Source organism: Eucalyptus grandis, chromosome 11 (genome assembly GCF_016545825.1).
Source record: "Eucalyptus grandis isolate ANBG69807.140 chromosome 11, ASM1654582v1, whole genome shotgun sequence".
Classification (NCBI taxonomy): Eukaryota; Viridiplantae; Streptophyta; class Magnoliopsida; order Myrtales; family Myrtaceae; genus Eucalyptus; species Eucalyptus grandis.
The window spans coordinates 44,608,291-44,630,054 of record NC_052622.1 but is presented as its reverse complement, the minus strand read 5'-3'; the positions used below and the strand labels follow the sequence as shown (position 1 = coordinate 44,630,054).

The following is a 21,764-nucleotide window of genomic DNA, read 5'->3' as shown; positions in this document are numbered from 1 at the left end:
AATATATAATTATCCTCTTTGCCCGTACGTTAAAATCTAAATTAATAATGGCAGAGGCGATTTGTTTAGTGCACTTACTACATAAAAAAGATCCAATCACCGGCTAAGTACATCGATAGCAATGAAATTCTAGTACGTTCTAGAATAATATAGAAGGATGACCCCTTAATCAAGAATAAAATACACGCTCTCCCATCACCAGCTTACGTGTCGCCACCTAAGCTCGTACGAGCCAACTTTACAATATTATATGTCATTTATCACATATTATATTCCGAGATTCAATTTGGTAAGCACAGATGTAGGGTGATAAGGTCCTAGGAAACATAGCAAAATTTCCGGCGGGAAGCACAAGGAGTGCCACATGTCCTATTCGCGTTGATCACGAAAAAATATAACCACAATCTCTTTACTTTCTATCGTACTAGAATATAAATCCACGTGTCGTCGAAAAACGTGGCAATCAGAACGTTATAGATCTTAATTTATCCCGTTCAAAGTATGTCACGAAGAGGAAGGTCTGCCAACTTGTCTTTCCTCGGAGGGACTGTCCCCGTAAAGTATGAAAGGGAACGAAATCATAGGCAAAATATAATCTTGGAAGCTAGTAGGAGGGATTCGCCACCGACCATCATTACACGTTGATTTATAGTCCGGTGTCTCCTTCCGAGGTGTTTAATCAATCGTTTGCTTTTGACCATACGGTACCAAAGACCATTACGTGTAAAGACGGCCTACTTTGTAGAACAACGCGGGCGTAACACGTGGGGGGAGACGACGGGTAAAGATTGTTAAAAAGAGGAGAAGAAAAAGAGTTTAGGTGGAATATAAAATCAATCAAAATCTTGTTTTACCCCGGAGCTTGAGGAGGTCGGGCGAATAAACAAATCGTCGGTTAATTGACCCAAAAAAAAAAAGGGGGGAGAAAATGATAATTGTTGCAAGGGAATGCATAATTTAATGGCCCAAGATCATGATGAAGTCAGCCCAAGCATGGCTCCTGAAGACCCGGCCGTGTTATGTCCGATTATATATATAAAGGATTAATATTATGAAAAACCTCAAATTATTACATTTGTGATAAGGCAAGGGTTAAGGCAACTATCGCTAGATCAAGCGAGGGCGACCCTCGTCCAAATTTCTTTAGGCATCTGGCTATTAGCAAATAGGAAAGAGATAACCAAGAAAAAAAGAAGTTAAAAGACAAAAATGCTCTTTGACCAACTAGAAAGTGAGGGTGTTATTTGAAACAAAATCAACTTTACACTTTTATTTAAGAAAATGAAAGCATTTCAAGTATTCATTTGAAATAATAATGTCAACTTCAAATCTTTAAAAATAATGACATTTCATGTCCTTATTTAGAATTTTCTTAATTTTATATGATTTTGACCATAGATTGCTTGCAAAAAAAGAAAAAAAGAAAAATCACACGACAATTAAATTCAAGACATGAAAACCTTATCCACAAATTCTAAAGAATCTTCCCTTTTTTTTTTAATTTCCAAATTTCCAAACATTTCCCCATTGAAAATAAACAAAATCCGCAAATCGCGTTCAGCCTTCCTAGAACCGATCCAATTCGGCCACCCCCACCCCACCTCAGAGTGGGCACTGTCCCTCGACCAATCAGCATCTTCCAAAATCAGCGGCTGCACACCAGTTTTCATATTTTTCGAGACGCATTTACCCCGCACCATATCTTCCCGATCCCATTTCTGCCCCCGCATGTTCCAGAACTTTCCCCCCTTGGACCACCTCCCCTAATGCACCCAATTTTCTAAACCCAAATAAACAATAAAAAACCAAACCCACCCCCATAATATCTAGAACCATCGGACCCAAATAATAATAATAAAAATCACCAATATATTAAAATAATATCCGTGCCAACTAGCGCCCCCGAGCATTTATTTAACATGTCTCGTGATAAAATAAACGGCATATCACAAAACAATCAGTGCATTCGAATTCGAACATTTTCTCCTTTAACCAATTTCACAAGCGGGTCCAACGAGATTACTTTGAGAGAAACTCACGAATTGATCTTTGACGCTATGCAATAGTTTTGTAATTGATGTTAACATATATCCAAGCCTTAGACGAGGTCGGTTGAGTAGTCACGATAATTGTCACATCCGTGTTTGTTATTTACGTTACTCCCATTTGCGTTTTGTGAATTGAATTTAACATTCTGTTAAGAAGAAATTATTAATTATTATATTAATTTGGTAAACCAATCTCATAGTTATTACTATCAAAAGAAGAAGAAGAAAAAGAGAAAAAAGAGGCCAAATTGATGTAGGAAGCTTCCTCGGGATAATCATATTTTAATGCTGGGTTAGCTTAAATATCTTCTGCTCCTGTCTATTTAAGAAGGCCCAATCGACCGACTTCGCTCTCCTTCTTTTCTCAGACTCGCAAGCCGCTCGAACGCCCTTTCCTTCTCGAAACAGAGCAGCCAGCGTGCATCCCGTGTCCGTACAGTTCCCGAGCCAAAAATCTCCCCCCGTCGCTGTCGCCGTCGCCGTCGCCGTCGTCCCCCCTCCTCCGGCAACGGTGATTCTTCTCCGATTCTGATCGTCCCTCTCCTCTCCTCTCCTCCGGCCGATTCTCGACGCCGATCGCGGCGGAGCTCTTCGATTGACTCCCTGCTTCCGCCCGCGGGACCGAGCTTTCCCCCGGCTTCCCCTCGCCGCCCCCGCATTGCGGCGTCGCTCGGAGTCGATTGCCTTCGCGCGCAGTGAGTTGGTTGTCGGAAGGAATTTCCTGATTGAGCTAGTCGGTTCGCATTTGTGCGAGGTAATCAGCGGGTTGGATAGGAATCCCTGCTCGTTTCCGGCTGAATTGCCGGGAGGTAATATGCGAACGTAGGATTTCTCGATCGCCAGTCGCTCGAGGTCTATCGGGAGCTTGATCAGAATGAATCCGCTGTATCCGGTGAAGGAGGAGTTCCCAGGCGCGTCGAGCTCGTCTGCCGCAGAGGCGCCGGCGATGAACCCGCCGGAGCCGATGGAAGGCCTGCACGACGTCGGGCCTCCGCCTTTCCTGACGAAGACCTACGACATTGTGGACGACCCGGGGACCGATCACGTCGTCTCCTGGAACGCCGGCGGCGGGAGCTTCGTCGTGTGGGACCCTCACTCCTTCGCGACGCACCTCCTTCCCCGATACTTCAAGCACAACAACTTCTCCAGCTTCGTCAGGCAGCTCAACACTTACGTAAGTACAGGCCCTTCCTCTGAGCACTGTAGAAATGCAAAGTATGAATTTTTCTCTCGAGACTGGAATTGTCGATGCGGCTGAGCAATTTCCTTTGAGCGAGGATTTGAATTCAAGCTCATCTCCGTCGTGCTTCACTCCAATGGTTTCTTCTCTTTGCTCCGTCGGATTGCGAGTGCATCTGATTCGGATGTGGCATAAACTGTAGGTGATTTTTTTTTATTTTTTCATTTTTGTTATTGCCGGGTTTTACGGATTTGTGACATGGAGCGATGTTCTGGAATGTTCTAAATGTTCGGATGCCTGGGTAGAGTCCCACTTCGAATCAATGGATAGAGGATAATGGATTGGAGCAGTACTAAAATGATTATTTCGGGCCGCGTGTTTTTTTTTTTTTTTTTTTTGGCTTTTTTCTAGTTTTTCGTTTTTCATTTTTAATGATTTTTCTCATAGTTTTCTTATTCTTGTATCTACTATGCTTTTCCATTCTCCTGTCGAAATGCGACAATCACCTTGTTAGCCAAATTTAAAACTGAAAATGTAAATGAAAATTTTGAATCTTTAGGTTGCACGAATTTCATTAATTACCTCAAGTTGCTGATCATGGCTTTTGATATTTTTTGGGGGATTTTGGTCAATGATGATTCATGAAATAGAGCTAACAGAGGAACCCAAATCTTGGCAGGGCTTCCGGAAGACAGATCCAGATAGGTGGGAGTTTGCCAATGAAGGATTTCTAAGAGGGCAAAAGCATCTGCTCAAGAGCATCAAGAGGAGGAAGGCACCTTCCGGTTTAATTCCCCAGCAGCAAGCTGTGGGTCCTTGTGTGGAAGTCGGATACTTCGGGCCAGATGGGGAAGTGGATCGCCTGAAGCGCGACAAGCAGGTCTTAATGCTCGAGCTAGTGAAACTTAGACAGCAGCAGCAGAACACTAGGGCCTATCTCCAAGCAATGGAGCAGAGGCTTCAGAAGACTGAGGTGAAGCAGAAACAGATGATGGCTTTCCTGGCGAGGGCGATGCAGAACCCGGCTTTTCTGCAGCAACTGTTGCAGCAGAAGGAGAAGAGGAAGGAGCTCGAAGAAGCAGTGACCAAGAAAAGGAGGCGGCCGATCGATCAAGGACCAAGCTCTTCTCAGGCGGTGGAACCCAGACAAGGTCTCGAAGGGACAAGCTCTGTTAAGGCTGAGCCACTTGAGTTCAGAGATTTCGGTGTTGAGGTGTCGGAGCTGGAAGCGCTTGCATTGGAGATGCAAGGGCTGGGAAGGGCAAGGCAAGAGGTGGAGGAAGGACTAGATGACATAGAGCCGCCGCCTGATGGCGTGGATAAAGATCTTGATGAGGGATTCTGGGAGGAGTTGTTTAGTGAAGGAGGTGAAGATGAAGATGTTGATCTCTTGTCTAACAGACTGGGTTACTTGGGTTCTAGCCCTAAGAAACGAAGCTGAAGTTTCGGTTCATCAATTTTCCTGTTCCTCTCTAATTAATTGCGGCTTAACTATTGATTCTTCAAGGTAGCACAATTCCATTGTCCTTCTGATAGTGTCTCTTTTGTGCAGTTAGGTTTTTCAGGTATCTGAACCTGATGGATTCGCGGGAACTGATAAATCCTCAAGCAGTGTCCCACTTCAGGAATAGCTAGTTCCTCCCAGTGTTTCTAACTGTGTAACTGATTGTATAAATTGCTATCATTCGTTTGCCATGTTGATTGCTTAGGTTTGAAAGAAAGATGGTGGCCAGATTCTTCAAGATATGACTCAAATTTGCATCAAAGGTTCTTGTCAATTAAAATGTCTCAAAACCCATTACTTTCTGCATTCTATATGTGAACCAAATCTTCATTTCCTCAATGTAATCAGTTCTGCCCTCCACTTGATGTAGATCTTCAGAAGAAATCACTGTTTAGCTGCGAGATTGAAGAAATGGAATTGCACAGTTGATTTCAAAGCACAACTGATCATTGAGGTCGATGATCTAATATACACACTGCTTATCTAAAATCTTAATTATACAGGTTCAGGTTGGACGAATTATTTGAGAAGGTCTTGTCATTTATCTTTCTATGACAAAGCCTTTATGTAGCAAAGTATGTATTTGATAGGACCTAAGTAGGTCCTTAAATTGCTTCATCTAATCTTGAGACTTAAAATTAGGGGTATTCCCAGCAAAGTATGTATTTGATAGGACCTAAGTAGGTCCTTAAATTGCTTCATCTAATCTTGAGACTTAAAATTAGGGGTATTTAAAATTAGGGGTATTCCCAACTAGGTAGAGAAGAAAAAGATTTGCCTAGAAATTTGGGGGCTGTCAGGAGGAAGGTAGACTGCCCCCATCTTCTCATTCAGAGAAGGCTTTAGCAATGTATAGATTCCGTAGTTGGGAGATGGGGGAGGCTATCTGGTAGTGACAACTCCATGGTCATCGCATGCGGCTTGTCATGTAAAAGGCAAGCCTATGGAATTGCATGCTGTATTTTTTGTCTGCCCTCTGACATAAGAATGAAGGATTGTGACTTTATTGATTTGATAGTCCTTCTGGGACCGACTTTTCCAAACATAGAGGGGTTTGACCTTGTGCCCTAACGTAATGCTCATGTGCGGAAGAAAAACAGGAAAGGCAAGAGGGAATATGTGCCTTTTGAGTTTGAACTAATGTACTTTTTGTTCCTGAGTTTAATATCTCTAGAAAGTACCGTGCCTTTATGATCTTTCACCAATGATTGGAAATGTAACAAGTTTTAGCGATTCAATGCATCTTAATCTTCATCTAGACGGTTGTGATTTTTGGCATTTTAATCCAATGGTGAAATGTTATATGTACTTCCTACACTCACTTTTTAAACTGCTTTTCCATCTTCTTCTTCTTTTTACAATTTGATTTTTATTTAACGTGAAAGCATGCAAATATTAAAAAATAACATCCCATATAACTTCTTTTTTTTTGTAATTGCGTAAAATTTTACTTTTAAATAACATTGATGATGTGAAACTCAGTAAAAAATAACGTACTGGAAATTGCAATAGTTTTCTTATTTTGCCCACTCAACAGGTAAGTAATCTTAGAGGCATTCGGTAAAGAATTTTATTTAATTTTACATAACTTTAGATGTCATAATTAGCCTTTTATATCAAAGTGTTGAATGTTACGCCAATTACATAACTTTACCTTGGATATTTTTGTCAAAGATAGTGGATTTCATTCTTTGGAAAGAATCATGAAAGTCTGGCCCCCGGAAAATTGTGGTCAGAACTCCGAAAAGACTCCAGATTGACCATTTAATTATGCTTTTAATCCCTAATTTCCCTGTCAAGATTCCATCCAATTCGCCATTTAAAATCATACGTGACAGTCAAAGAGAGCAAGTCATTGGATTGTCTAACCGTTTGGCCCTTAGTAAGTTATAATATACATATACAATCTTGATGCTCGACAACAGCAAATGACTTGAAAATTGGGTGCGAAACGAGGGCATGTGATCGCTAGGATCTAGGTAATTTCATTTGGTTTCGTATTGGGATGGCAAATATTTATATGTACTTGGGTCTACATGATCGACGATCACGATATTCTGGGTGTTTGTGGCTGATTTGTAGATAAATGTGTTACCAATAGCATTTATTGGATGCAATAGTATAATCATCTAATAGCTTTTCATCTATCAAGATTTTGCCATCTCATGGGATTATTAATGGGAAGTTGCTTTGCACATTGCTAAAATAGCCCGTGAATGATGACTTCTTAAGAGATGGCGGTTTGAGGGGTGTAAAGTTGGGTGCCATATTGGGATGACAAATATTTGTATGTACTTGGGCCTACATGATCGACGATCACAATATTCTAGGTGTCTGTGTCTGATTTGCATATAAATGTGTCACCGATAGCATTTATTGGATGCAATATTATAATCATCTGATAGTTTCTCATCTATCAAGATTTTGCCATTTCATGGAAACATTAATGGGTAGCTACTATGCACATCGCTAGAATCACCCATGAATGATGACTTCTTAAGAAATGGTGGTTCGAGAGGTGCAAAGTTGGGTTTGACAATGGTCCAAGAAAGAGCTATTCTTAAAAAAGAAGAAAAAATTGAATGAAATCGTCTTTTGATCTTGCGGAGGCATCAACTTGTTTGTAACAAAAGCCATTCCATTCCGCCTGGACTGACATGTTGTCATTCATCTATTACCATCATGACAGGTAAGATTTTTTACGGTGAAATTGATACAAATTTTGCATCACAAGCAAAAGGAAAAGTATCGAAAAAGCCTTAAATTTATTACATTTGTACTAATTCAATCTTAAAAATTTTACTTACCCAATTTAATTCTACACATTTTTTACATTAATAGCAATTCAGTCCATTCAGTTAATTAGAGCTTGGAGGAGGCTAGAGAATAACTGAAAACCATGTAGCTTTCATTAACACAGCAGAAATATTGACCCTAAAGTATGATTTGATTTCGATGGACAAAGATATAAAAGAAGCATCAACATTAAGAGGTAGGAGTGAGGATAAAAAACAAGCGAATGCAATTTCTAGCAAAGAAATTTCATTAAAAACAGACGCACAAGATTATTCTAAAAAAACCAGTCCTATGCATCAATATTGTCTGCATCCCACAAGTAGAACCGATAAATTTACTCAGAGGAGAAAACAGCATCCAAGCTTTTGGTGCCACTGACTATGCATAGAAGATCATGATGTGGATCACGGTGAGCACTCGATCTAGCTTCAGCAATGTTCATCCGTAGATAAACGGACGCCAGTAAACGTTTGTCCAGAAAGGCAGGCTGTATGAAGAAACCAATATCATGCTATGGACTACGAGTATTTCACAATTAAGTACCGGAAAGTATATGCCCTTGCAATCTTTCATCGTTGACTTGAAATGCTACATATTTCAGCCATTCAATAGATCTTAGTCTAAACAGTCATGATTTTTTTGCATTTTATTCCTACGGTGAAAAATTATTAGAATGCCGGACAATCACTCACTTTGTATACTACTTTTCCATCTTTTTCCCCCAATTTTGTTGTTCATTCAATTTGATTTGCGTGTCATTTGTTGAAACATGCGAATTTAACAAATAACATCGTGCCCGACCTTTTTATAACTATGTAAAGCCTAGTTCCATCTTTTCAAATAACATTGATGATATATAACATGGTAAAGAATAATGTGCCAACAATTGTATTAGATTTCTTATTTTGCCGGCTTAGCAAGTAAGTAATGTTAGAGGCATTCAATACCATATATTATTTAACTGTAAATAACTGTAAATGACATAAATTGCCTCTTATATCAAAGTGCTGAATATTATGTTAAAAATAAACAGATTTACATGTTTAAGAGCGTGGGGTATGGATCCCTGGCGCCATAGACAGGTCCTTGGATATTTCTATAAAAAATAATGATTTACGTACTTCGAAACGAATCATGGAAGTCTTGGTCCTGGACAATTTTGGCCAGAACTCTAAAAAGACTCAAAATTGGCCATAAAATTATGCTTTTGATCCCCAATTTGCCTGTTACAGTGCTATTCTTATTGACCATTTAAAATCATATGCGCCAGTCAAAGAGAGTAAGATATTGGATTGTTTAGGTGTTGGGCCCTTAGTAAGTTATAATATGCTTTTCCGAGCAAGTAGATGCTCGACAACAAAAAAATGACCTGAAAATTTGGTGTAAAACCAGGGCACATGATCGCTAGGATCTAGGATCTAGGATCTAGATAATTTCATTAGGTTTCGTATTGGGATGGCAAATACTTGTATGGACTGGGTTCATATAATTGGTGATCACGATATTTCTGAACGTCAGTTAATCGATTTGCAGATAATGTCATCGATAACATCTACTAGAAACAATAGTATAATCATCTATCAAGATTTCCCCATCTCAAGGAAACATCAAAATTCGACCCAAAATAAGAAAACAAAGGAAACATCAATGGGAAGCTGCTCTCCACAGTGTTAATATCACCTGTGAATAATGAATGGCTTTGTTGAGAAATGGCGGGTTTGAGGAGTTTAAAGTTGGGCCTGACAGGGGTGTAATTGGAGGCTGAACATGAAACGGGAACAAACAATAGTGGTCCAAGAAAGCCCTAATCTTTTCTTTTTTTTTTAAATGTAAGGAAATCATCTTTTGATCTTGCGCGGAGGTATCAACTTGTCTGAAACAAAGCCATTTGATTACGTCCAGACTTACTGATATCGTCGTTCATCTAGTAAGATTCTTGACGGTGAAATTGAACAAAGCTATTAATAGATGCAGACTTTGCATCACAGGCAACGAGTGCTGTTACTTTTGAAATGGTATCAAAAATTTTAGGACACGATTCTCTCAACAAAAGTAGGTGATCTCTATGATTTTTAAGCTTCCTATTTTCCACTAATATAAGCATTCAGCACACGACAAAGAATTCATATTTCATTCCTATGACATTAGATTGATATGGTAAGCTAGTTATTACACCCTTTAATGTTATTTCTAGGGAAAATAACACAAATGATGAATGAATTTTGATCCAATGTGTAATATCGTCTCTAAACTTTTAATTTGTTCGATATGCACCCTCAATTTTGGCTCAATATGTAATGTCATCTATAGATTTTTAATTTATTCAATGCAATCCATAAACTATTAACTTATGTTTAATTTAATCCCTAGAATACGCGAAAATGAGGCAAACAACAGAGCTATATCGAACACTTACCAATAATTCAATAACAACATTGATCAAATTAAAAACTCAAGAACGACTTTACGCCCTAAACCAAAATTCAAGAATAATATTGCATGATGAACTGAAATTTTGGTATTGTTCGTAGTATTATCCCTCAGTTCTATGCCACAAGGATGTAATGAAAGGACGGTTTTGTACGGCCGTTAATGTTGCCAGGGGGCAATACGATATTCCCTGCCTGCTTGTTTTGGCTTTTTTAAAAACAAAAAGCTTCTTGTTGCTAAAACAAAATCAGATTGCCGAAGTCGCAAGTAAAAAAATAAAAAAATAGAAATCATTTCCGACGGACATCTCAGTGTATTACATTAATTCATCAACCCTTGAGGAACGCAAAGTTTCTTAAAGTCAGTGCCTTGGTGGTGAATTGCATCTATCCATCCATAACGCTGGTGGGCGCGTCATGCTAAAAGGTTTCAATTTTCATGGTGGAGATTCATGCCGAGAGCAAATTTCTGAGACAAAAGCTTCTATCCCTGAAAGTTTTGTCGGGCACGCACTTTTGGTCCATCCTCCATGTTCACCCCCAAATATTTGTCCAAGACATTCCTGAATGCCTGCAATTGGATCAAGAGGCGAAGGACGTAATGAGACACGACGCATACAGAAGAGTAACTCATATTTGTTTGCCATATAAAACCACAAAAGAATGCACATTCTCACCAGAATGCAAATTCAGTCATAATTCACAACCCATTAAGGCAGAAAACAGGTCATAAAGTGGTCATACTAATGATTAAAACAATTTTTTTCTCCAAGAAGAAACAATAAAGGTTATATAAGTAGAATCTTAATAAAGATCAGATCAAAGCCACCGTTGATTTTTTTGCCTAAGTACTGACAATCAAACAATAAAATCAAAAAACCACTGGGATTCGCCCCAGTGGCCACCCTTCCAACATGGAAGGGGGAGGTGAGGGGTTCAAATCCTCACCTTCTCAGGGGGATGGGGTGGAGACGCGTAAATTTCAGGAGTGGGTTTCGACTCCCACGCCCTACAAGAGGCAGGGCAAAAGTCTGAGAGTGAGTGTAGAGTAGGAATAAAGTAGGACGGACAAAAAAAAAAAAAAAAAACAATAAAATCAAAAACAAAGAGAATTGCCAGTTTTAGGGGGGAAAAACATCTAAAGTAATTTGAAAATAGGCAACTGTTTAAAAGTTACTCATTTCAAGAGATAATAAGAAGTATCCAATCCAACCTATTAACAGAACCATAAAACAGAGCCCACATGGGGGTTCTTTTCTCCTTTTATGAGAATCGATCAATCAAAGTGATAGATGCCGATGGCTAGCCATTGGACTACATCTATTTATCCAACTTAAGCTCATTCAGGGTACATGTCATGATTTTGTCAAAAAAAGTCACAGACAATTTTATTGAATCCATGTTTTCAAGCCAGCATCTCTCCCCATTCCCCTTGTTTCCATCCCCAGGAAGCTTCACTATGCAATTTAGTATTGTCTCTGGTTAAAGCAGCAAGAGTGGACATTTTAGAGAGAGAATCTTTTGTGCACTTACTTATCCATGCACCACCTAAGATGAATAAATCCACTACACCATTCTCTCTATTTATGGGGTCCAGCATCAGAGTGCAGAATAAACCTTCACAATCTGCTTGACATTAGTTGACTAGAAAAAAATAATTGGTCGATTTTCGACGAAGAGTTAAGAATCCCACTCAAATCTCCCCTTCCATTGATCACTTCAAGCAAGTAATCTCAGACACCTTGGCAACATGATTTGAATTTATAAAAACAACTGATAAATCAGACGAAAAGAATGGTGGATTCTCCATATATTCTTCAAGGCTTGCATGAGTGACATCAAACACTATATGCCTTGAATTGAATATAAAGACAAGATGGCAGAGAATGGCAATACAGCAAGATCTTTTATGTGAAGGCCTTAATAGCATCTGGCAAAGGCTGAACTAATTGTGGAGATAAAAGGAGGCGCCGGTGAGGAGGATGAGACAGAAAATCTTCTCTCAACCACACTAACAGGCTAACAACGCAAAAACATCTGGATGGCAAATGCACTAGAAATCATCCCCATATTTGAGCAGGAAGATGACCATACTCATCTTTATGGCACAATAAGTTACCCATTGAAAATACAAATATCAAGTTCAATAGGATCCTAGCAATACCTGCATTGCAAAAGACTCTTTCCCAAGTAAAATTGAATCCATTGCAGCAAATTGGTCATCAAGTGCGCCATATATGATCTGGTAGAATTTACTCCTGGAACCAGACAAACAAAACAAATATAACGTAGTAAAAGGAAATGAACTTCATAGTATATGTTAATGTCTCCAATGAAGAAATCTACCTATCTTCCTCAGAGCACTCTGCATCGATCTCATCAAATTTTCTTGTTAGGGCCTCTGCACCCACTGGTGAGAGTAAGTGCAGTATAAGTGCCTCCAAAGTCCTTGGGAACTTGTCCTGAAGAGAATAATTGAATGACTAAGCAAAACTGGTGAATGACTCTGAAATAACTTCTTTTCAGAAGGTTCCTGGTCGCAAATCCTAACAGACATGAGCTGAAGTCACCAAAACATAAAAAGGAAAATCGCTGACAGGGAAGTTGGTAATTGTTCATCCAGAACGATAACACAACAGGGCTCCCTTTTCTTAATAGAGACTTCACGGGAAACTTATAGAATGTTCAGCAAATAAAATGGTTCAAGTAAAATTCAATCATCCATCGAAGAATAAATAGGATAAAGTGATGTGAAAGAAAATTCAGTTTGCCATAAGCAGTGTCTTAGCACAGACATTGACCCAACCGTGTTAGTACTCACCGCCATATAAAGAAGCATAGTCCGAAGAGTATGTGGTTCAGTGTTCCATAGTATTTTGGCAACAGGATCATCTTCCAAGTGAAAAACCACGCGATTCTTAGGGTCACCTTCAGTACAGGCAATGGCACCATTTCCCAATAAGGACTGTTGCACACGACTTGGATTGGGTATATTTACACCATTATGCACAAGAGAAACCAGCGCATGAAGAGCTTGCAGTGCCGAAGGTTCCATATGACATATCGCGCTTTCTAGCTTGACTTCTTTTCCTTCTAAATCACCATCCACGGAAACTTTGTCCACATTATGGAGATCCCCATCTGGTAGCAGTGTAGCAGAGGACATACTATGAAATTGCTGTAGGCATCTTGATGCACTATATATTCCGGGTACTATAAGTAGACAGCCTCATGTATGATGCTAATGATACCTGCATCTCCATTAAGGGTTCGCTTACTTTCATGCACCTTGCATTCCACACTAGCAGGCTTTGGCAACATCAGATCCTGTCCTAAAGCCACATAGAAAGAGACAACACATCAGTGACTCAAAACTCTCATGGAAAATGTGAGAGAAAGCAAAAGAACATTTCCACTTTGCAATATATTAACAATCTCGAAAACAGTGGTTCTAGCTACAGTTTAGTTCCACAAGACCATTCATGTAATCTAGTATAAAAACGCACACAGCATGTCCTGTGATAACATTTATATTTATATATCAAATTCGAACCAGACTTGAGACCAGCTATTTGTTTTGTCTTGCTAGTGGAATGGGGTAATGTGATAGTAAAGCTAGTTGCTTAGAGGATTAACAGTGGCATGATCTAATAATAAATGACCATCAAATTTCATCGATAATTCTCAAGCGTTGTTAAAAGATTGGGTGAAGTAGCAGAGCAGGAGAATGAAGGAAAACAAGAAATAACGGTAAGGATTTCTTTAAATTAAGCTGATTAAAAATTTTAACAGCATATAACAATATGATCATTCCTCAGCAGGTAATTAAAAGCAGTATAAAACTAAAACCACTCGAGTCAGGTAAGCAACGAAGCACACAGAATACGTACCATTTCTTTATCCGTCAATCTGAAAATCATAAAAATGTTGGAAAGTATGTCAGATGGTAAATTAAAACAGATTAAAATGTATCTTAACAATTAAAAAAGCACTACTGATATGTAAGACTGAAATAAATGTGTATACCTTCTTAGTATTCTGCGCAAATAATATGAATCCATGTGCTCTGATATACCACGCGTTAAGTTGGACTGCCACCAAAAATTTACAGCAATGCTCAGATTGTCACTATCGACCTGGTGGAACCTGAAGCAAACAAAGGACAATAACCAACCGGATAACTACCAATAGCACGTAAAAGCATAAATAGTTGCACTTAATCAAAGGCACGCAGCACATACCTCCTAAGGGGTGAGATGTCATTTTCTTAAGAGGTATTCTAACACAAGAGATGGACATTTGCTTTTCACAACAGACAAACGCAAGAAGGCAGCTAAATGAAACCCCGACAAATGGAAGAGAGAAACAAGAATGTAGGAAATATTCCAGTTTATTTCGCTAATTGGAAAACCTATTATCTATTTTTCTCTTCTTCATCTCACTTGAACTGCAAATATAATAGCTCAGAACTGCATAAAAAACAAGCTATTGACATTCAAAGAGAGAGATGGAGTTGTTGAAGTATAATGGAGATTTAAATACAAATTTCATACTTTCTTTATTCATATTAAGAAAGCATTTCCTCGTAAAAGAAAGAACATTGTCGATGACTTGATATCGAGCTTTTTATTCGCCAAACTTCTGAGGTATTGGATGAGATGTTTATGAGAGGGAGAGGAGAGTCAAAAAAAAAGAATGATCACAATAGGCTTGTGATATTTTGAGTGGGAAAAGGGGAGGGAAAGCAGGACAGAAGTCATATGAATCATATTGTATCATATCAGATTAAGGGTTTTGGATACGGAGGAGGGACAACAGGGACAACAGGCAATGCAGTGGTGACAGTAATGCTAAAAAATTTACCTAAGATGTTGGCCAAAGCATCTATAATTCTTTCAAGGAAATCTTTGGAGATAGAAAATTCAGTTGATCCAGGCTGAAAGGAATAGCAATGCTGTGGCTCTTTTCCAGCCAAAGGACGAAATTAACATTTGAGATTGGACCTGGAACGGGATAACTAATCCATAGACTGATAAAAAAGTTTGGGACAGCCAATTAATTTATGGAACCAAACATGTTAAAAAGTTGCTATAGACTTGCTATGTCCAGGCAGGGAGAGAGAAAGAGAGGACATGATGATGTTAAAATGGGCTCAAATATAATTCAGATCTTGTGATTTCCATCCACATTTCATTTATATTTTGTGAGCTAAAAGCGAAACTAGTTGCAGTACTATAATCAAGTGAGATTTAGTAAGAAAAAATAAGCCAAAATAAGGAATTGGCCAAATTCATGTGGATAAATCAACCCAAAATGATCAGGTTAAGGAGACCAATATCAAGCAGAAGAATATAACAAGATGCTCCAAATATAGCAATGGCCATGTTAAAATCTAAAAGTATGAACTGGGAACCTTACCAGCCTTCTGGGATGAAAAGTGCATCACCTGCTTTTAGAATGACCTTCTGCGAGTAATCCATCAGGTTCTCTGCTCTTGGATGTAACGAAAAATCTGGCCTTCCTAAAGTTAGAGAGCTACAATGAAGATGACATTAAAATAGAAACACAAGACCATTCAAATGACAGAGAAAATCATTTTTACGAATGAAAGTGACAATATATATACAATCATAATTATAAATGTGTGTTACTGATCCAAAATGATACGTACCTGTGGTTTGAGGCCTCTCCATACAAAGGCATGGGGTATAGCATGGGACTTGCAGAAGGGGGCCAGAGAACAACTGAAAACCATGTAGCTTTCATTAACACAGAACAGAGATATGGACTTTAAAGCGTGATCTGATGTCAATCAACAGAGATATAAAAGAAGCATTGACATTAAGAGGAAGGAGTGAGGAGAAAAAAAAAGTGAATGTGATATCCAACGAAGAGCTGCATCAAAAACAGATAAACAAGTTTATTCTATCAACCTGTCCTATGCATCAATATTTTCTGCATCCTGCAAGTCTAATGTTTGATTAGTCATCTACAATGCGACAATCTCAGTAGAACCGATAGATTTTCTCAGAGGAGAAAACAACATCTAACCTTTTTTGGTGCCACTGACTAAGCATAGTAGATTATGATGTGGATCATAGTGAGTACTTGATCTAGCTTCAGCAATGTTTATCCATAGATTGACGGATGCCAGTAAACTTTTGTCCAAAAAGGCAGGCTGTATGAAGAAACCAATATTATGCTAAGGACTATGAGTATTTCACAAACAAGTTGCAGAAAGCATATGACCAACAAATAGAATACCCACTAACCATTTGAATGTCTTCCAACAGAACTTCCAGTTGAGCCCGGCCTTTGTTCTCAGCGTTCATGATTGGTACCTATTCATGTTTATGTTTGATTCAGATTACATGCCAAAATATTTGACGCCTGCTATTACTCTTAAAGCTTAGAAGATTAAGTCAACCATTGTATCAGCAAAAATAAATCAAAAAGCTCCTAAACTCGACAATAACAGAACATCTATTCAAATATCATTTCTTAAGCAAGGCAAAGAGAGTATATTTCATCAGAAGAAAATTTCAGTTAAAAAAAAAAAAGGAGAAGAAGCTGAAAGCTCACAAAGCTGAAACCTGTGCTAGATAGATTTGCCTAGGAGCTAAATGGTCTTGCTCGGACCCTTCCAAGTTTCTCTCTTCAGAGTCCATGCACGGGGATTGATCATCCTCTTCCTTTTCCATGTGTTGCTTACAAAATCCAATGAAGGACGAAAAGGGTAAAGGAACCTGCAATACGAGGATGCGACGCCAAATCATCTTATTACTCAAATCTCAAAGCCAAGCTGCATATCTTATCGAGTACTTCACAAAGAAATCAAAGGACTTGCCCTCTCGTGGCTCCTTAGATCGCCATAAAAAAACGGGGCAGATCTCGATAGCATAGCCTCCACGGTACAGGGCCCGGCTCTTTCCTGCAGTAACCCAACATTCGACGACAAGTCGAAAATCATGAGTAGTCCCGGTAGCCAGGAAATTCCTACACAGGCCTAAAAAGCACGAAACGCCGTTCTTCTCTCAGCAGCAACAGGCGTAAGAACAATTCCTATTTCCTACGACATCAAGAATCTCGCTAACCACGATACAACTCCTTACGCAACAGAAACGTCGCCGGAAACCGATTCAGCTCCGGCAATGCGGAGCGGACCTTCACGGCGGCGCTTCATCCGATCAATCGAATCCGAAAACCTCGATTCCCGAACCGACAAGGAGCGAGCGAAGAAGGCGAACCTGCAGGTAATCGAGGCCTCCCTCGCGAGGATTCCACTTCCGCAGCGCCTTCCAATCCTCGGCGCATCCGCTGAATACCTTTCATCACGCACCAAAAAAAAAAAAAAAAAAATGAAACGAAACGAAACGGAGAAAACGGTCGACGATCAGCGCGAGTTGAGGAGTGACGCTAATGGAGAACTGCGGAGATGAGGCGGGAGAGATGATTACGGCGGGAACGTTCGTCGGCTCGATTCGGGAGGCGAAGTCCGCCGCCGACGGGAGCTCGTCGAACGTTGGGATTTGCAGTGGAGGCCCGGCTTCCTTCGCCATCTCCGTCTTCGTTTCGAGGCTTGAGGAGAGATCGCGCGAGTTCGAGATTTATGCCGTGGAAGCTCAAGCCCCGCCGCGAATGTTTCGTATGGTGCGCGAAAAAGATTTGCGGCTGGTTCAATCGTAATTTCTTGTTTTCACTTATACCGCTAGAAATTATTTAATAATTAAATAATATTTTTATTATCAATAATAATTTAAATCTAAATATTTTCGTGATTGATGAAAATTTTTAATTCGTTCAGACGATATAAATTATTATTTTTGTGAAAATATATTCTCAATCATTCATTTTTTACAAAATAAATGCATTATAGAATACAATCTAGTCCATAATAATTCTTATTTGCTGTCACATGAATCACAAGAACAGTTATGTTTAAATGAAAATGGTGTAATTTTTAGAAAATCATTCTGAAAAATTGGGGAAAAATTGGGGGAAATGCAAATAGAAAAGAATCTATATATATGAAGAAAGTAAAAACAAGGAAGTTTCTTATACCCATTTTTCCTTGATATAGGATTTCACATTACTTATGAAAAAAAAAAATAGCTCTTGGACTTTTCGTTCCCTTTTCCCTGCATAGGTTTTTTTTTATTACTATTTTAATACTAAGATTAGAGACCTATTTAAAACTTGCGAGCTACCTCTAACCACGTCATGTGCGAAAATAATACTGCTATCTAATTATATTTATTAGTCACTCGATCATTTCTTGGAACTTTAGTTCTTAGCATATTTTGTTGATGCTTAACGCTCGACTTTAGATTCAATTATAGTTTTGCCCGAAATTTTTCTTTTATTTAAAAGGATCGTCAATTTTTACTCTAATCTTGAATCTGGCCCATATTTAAAAATCATTGTTGATTTTTCAAAATTATCAACATCAAAAGACTATTGTTGTTCTATATAAAAGTAGAAATGTAAGTGAACACACACGTTCTAATAAGGAACTTCTAAATAGCTCCATTATTGATAATTTTGGAGAAACTAGTTGTGGTTTTTTTTTAAGCATATGTTGGACCGTATCAAAATTTGTGTTTTTTTGGACAAAATAAAGTTTGAGGCATAATTGAGTTTTGACTCCATTTGTTTCACGGAAAATAACATTTAAGAAAATATTTTCCAAGTTTTTTTATGTTCGTTTCAATGAAACTGAATTAGTTGGGGAAAATATTTTCCACGAAGAGATAAAAGGTCTTCTAAAATAGGAAAAAAAATGGTTTTCATTTTTGAGAAAGAGAAAAACATTTTGACTCACTTTCTCTTATCTCACGCCCATTTTAACCTTTCATATCTTTCTTTTTCTTTTTTTCTTTTTTTAAGAAGTAATTTAATTTTTTTCTTTTCATTTTTCTTTAATTTTTTTGTTAGTTTTGTCTTGGCCAATCCCTAGCCACAATAACTGTTGGTGACTAGCCATAGGTGAGCCTCGAGCTCTTCGACCGCTTGCCTGATCAATGACAAGCGACGAGCTCGAGCCCTCAAGGGTGAGCTAGGGGTTCAGGCTCATCCAATCAGCAAGCCAAGTGAGTGGCACAATCGGGCCTCGCTAGATCGGCAAGCAACGAGCTCGAGCTCATTTGCCGACGTCGAGCAACCTTGAGCTCGCCTTTGGCAAGTCACTGGTTATGGCAACGACTGGCGATCGACTAGAGAAGAAGAAGACAAAAACAAAGAAAAGAAAAATAAAATATAAATATAAAATAATTTAATAATCAATTTTTTAAATACAAATAATTTCTTATGTAATAAAAAAAAATTAGTAAAAAATAGTACATGAAAGAAAAAAATTTCTTTACTGAACAACAAAAAAAAAAAAATTCACTTCTTTTCAAGTTCAAACAAACAATATAAAGTAATTACATTTTCCGGTAAAATGGCTTCTTGAAAAATATTTTTGAAAACGCCACATTTTCCGCAAAACAAACAAAGCCTAAAATTGGGGATTTTAGAAAATCAAGCCTTACAAAATAATGAGGGTTTTTTTCAAGCCTCCTTAAGGAAGGGATGATTACAAAAAGGTGATAAACATATTGTATAAATGTCAATTTAGTCATAAATATTTTAATTTAGTCAAATTTGTAATAAGTCTTTTAATGATTTGCCAATATAATCATTCTAGTTAATTTTGATAAAAAATAGCTAACGCAAATAACAACCTTCCTACATGAGGGTGGTAAACGATTTCAAGGTCAATCTAAGATTCTACCTAAAATTTACCTTGTTGGAATTGGTTTTGGAACCTGAAACTTACATGTCCAGGAACCTAGAATTTACCATATTAATCAGTCCTAAAGTTAGTTCCAAAGTTTACTCAAGACAAGCCAATTTATTTTTCTTATTTACTTTTTTTGTCTCATTTTTAGTTAATTAAAATGAAAGTGGACGTAACAACATAATTTTTATTTGCCAATAATAACAAAATAATTAAAATCACTATCAATTAAACTAAAACAATTATTAGAATACCTCACCATGGAATCCTTGTTTGATTCTTCAGTTCTCATTTCCCAAATTAGTTTTTACCCAGGAACCAAGAATCAAACCTCGTAGTGCCGGTCCCTAAGGCTGGTTACCTTGCACCCATACTCACCCCTGCTATGTGGTATAGTCCAACACTGATGAGGGAGGGCCTGGTCACGATGAGTATATAAAAAGAGAATGAGAAATAGAGAAATATACAAAAATTTTAGAAAAACTATAAAACTTGTTAATGTCAATATTAATTATGCCACGTAAGATAGTCGAAGTAAACGTTAATAATTTCTCGTCAAAATTAGCCGAATGATTATACTAAAATATTGTTAAACTATTTATAACTAAATTGATTAAATCTAAAATTTTAAAATTGAATTGATATTCATACATTAATTTTAAGACTTTTTCGATAATTTTCTCTTGGGAGAAAATAACGAGAGTACACAGTGGACGAGAGTGGGATCCGGGTCACACGCTCCACTTTGTGCGTTATCCTCCGCTTATTACGGCTGAAGCAGTGTACAACTGGCGGGCCTTTTAGAGAAAGCCCACACAGGGCCCAATAAAGGTTCAAAAGGTGTCCATTTTTGCCATCCGAATACTTTTTGGTCAGAGCCAGAGTAAGCTTGCATCGAAATGAGCAGAAATCAGTGGCTTTTTGTTTTTCCTTTTGCTTTTGCTGTTACGAATTATTGAGAGTTAGGAGATCACCAAAATAATTGAAAATCCAAAAGGAAGCAAAAGGGAGAATTAAGGGCAGACGGGAGAAAGAGACCCTTGTACCGGTGGCTCAATGGCTTTAACCTCGTGCAATCAACGAATTCGTCACCTTATCACCGTTATCATGAAAATTTTGAGCCTTCACGTTATTTCAACATGATTACTTTTCATGTTCACTAATCGCTGCCATCAATACACCTAATTTCTTCATCAAGTCGAGTAACATGGGATTATAATTTTTTTAGTCCAAATCGCGAGCTTATGATCGAATGGGACATTAAAGTAATGGAACGTTATTGATTAATTGTGCCAGTGGAATGTGTTAAGACCCTTTAATCCATAATCATCTCGCGTGATCCTTTACGATAGTTAAAATGGATCTTCAATTACCATGATTGGGCTGGCAACTGGGCCGGCATTGTAAAGAAAGAAAACAAGAGGTACACCTAGCTGTTTCATTATTTACTTTGATAAGCCGCCAAGTCTATAAGTAGTTAATTACCAGTGTAATTAAAGTCCGTTTTGGATTTAATCAATTTCTTTCTTCCACCAACAAAATCTCCAGACGTCTAGTCCGTCGTATTGGGTAAACAGTCCCCGTGAAGCTTATCCAAATGGAAGTGGACAAAGAACAAAAGTTTGAATTTTTTTAAATGCGATCCTGATTTCAAATGGTATAACCCTGAGGAGACATGATCATTGTCGGCGGCCGTTCACCTGGAGGGGCCCCAAAAGTTAATGGATGGATTTGGCCTAGGGAAAAGCCCGTCCAGGTCAAGTCCAACCAATTTAATGTAATTCCCATTTCTGGGTGAGACTTGGTTTTCGACCAACCGTTCAATGATCACCTCCAATTCTAACAAGGACATTTTTTTTGTTTTTCATTGTCCCACTTTCAAGTGCCGAAAACAAATTTTTTTAACGAAAATATGGGTTTAAGAACAATTTCGTTAACGTCTGTAGGGCCAACTGGAGCTTATGAATAAACGTGCGAAGTGTCTTTCTCCACTGTCTAGCTAATATGAAAATCGGACAAAGATGCTTTC

The 21,764-nt window shown here is 38.3% G+C and overlaps 2 protein-coding genes across 3 annotated transcripts; one reads left to right on the top strand and one right to left on the bottom strand.

Moving 5' to 3' along the window:
- The first annotated feature begins 2,394 nt into the window (after positions 1–2,394).
- LOC104426633 (heat stress transcription factor A-2b) lies at positions 2,395–5,742 on the top strand. Of its 2 annotated transcripts, XR_001982558.2 has the most exons (3): positions 2,395–3,222; positions 3,908–4,995; positions 5,103–5,742. XR_001982558.2 is itself a non-coding variant. In XM_018865880.2 (2 exons), the coding sequence occupies exons 1-2, from the start codon at positions 2,923–2,925 to the stop codon at positions 4,667–4,669; spliced, it is 1,062 nt and encodes a 353-aa protein (XP_018721425.1). In that variant the 5' UTR covers positions 2,395–2,922; the 3' UTR covers positions 4,670–5,742. The 2 variants fall into 2 exon arrangements, 1 of the variants encoding a protein (XP_018721425.1); XM_018865880.2 differs by having other exon boundaries at positions 3,908–5,742.
- A 4,286-nt stretch (positions 5,743–10,028) lies between these two features.
- Positions 10,029–17,597, bottom strand: LOC104426632 (hypoxia-inducible factor 1-alpha inhibitor). The gene is made up of 15 exons (XM_010039755.3): positions 17,415–17,597; positions 17,205–17,282; positions 16,805–16,888; positions 16,551–16,703; positions 16,230–16,298; positions 16,009–16,135; positions 15,629–15,701; positions 15,376–15,492; positions 13,984–14,103; positions 13,848–13,866; positions 13,209–13,284; positions 12,779–13,098; positions 12,304–12,419; positions 12,122–12,215; positions 10,029–10,528 (listed from the first exon to the last, which is right to left on the bottom strand). Exons 1-15 carry the CDS (start codon positions 17,514–17,516, stop codon positions 10,442–10,444), a joined length of 1,635 nt encoding a protein of 544 aa, XP_010038057.2. The 5' UTR covers positions 17,517–17,597; the 3' UTR covers positions 10,029–10,441.
- Positions 17,598–21,764: the final 4,167 nt, after the last annotated feature.

What these genes read in the sequence shown, in the direction of transcription:
- LOC104426633 (XM_018865880.2), top strand. Translation starts at nt 2,923, where the DNA reads ATGAATCCGCTGTATCCGGTGAAGGAGGAGTTCCCAGGCGCGTCGAGC. An exon ending in TCAGGCAGCTCAACACTTAC is followed by an intron (nt 3,223 to 3,907) that starts GTAAGTACAGGC and finishes AAATCTTGGCAG; the next exon opens with GGCTTCCGGAAGACAGATCC.
- LOC104426632 (XM_010039755.3), bottom strand. Translation starts at nt 17,516, where the DNA reads ATGGCGAAGGAAGCCGGGCCTCCACTGCAAATCCCAACGTTCGACGAG. An exon ending in AGCCGACGAACGTTCCCGCC is followed by an intron (nt 17,283 to 17,414) that starts GTAATCATCTCT and finishes GCGTGATGAAAG; the next exon opens with GTATTCAGCGGATGCGCCGA. An exon ending in AACCCTTAATGGAGATGCAG is followed by an intron (nt 13,099 to 13,208) that starts GTATCATTAGCA and finishes CACTGCTACCAG; the next exon opens with ATGGGGATCTCCATAATGTG.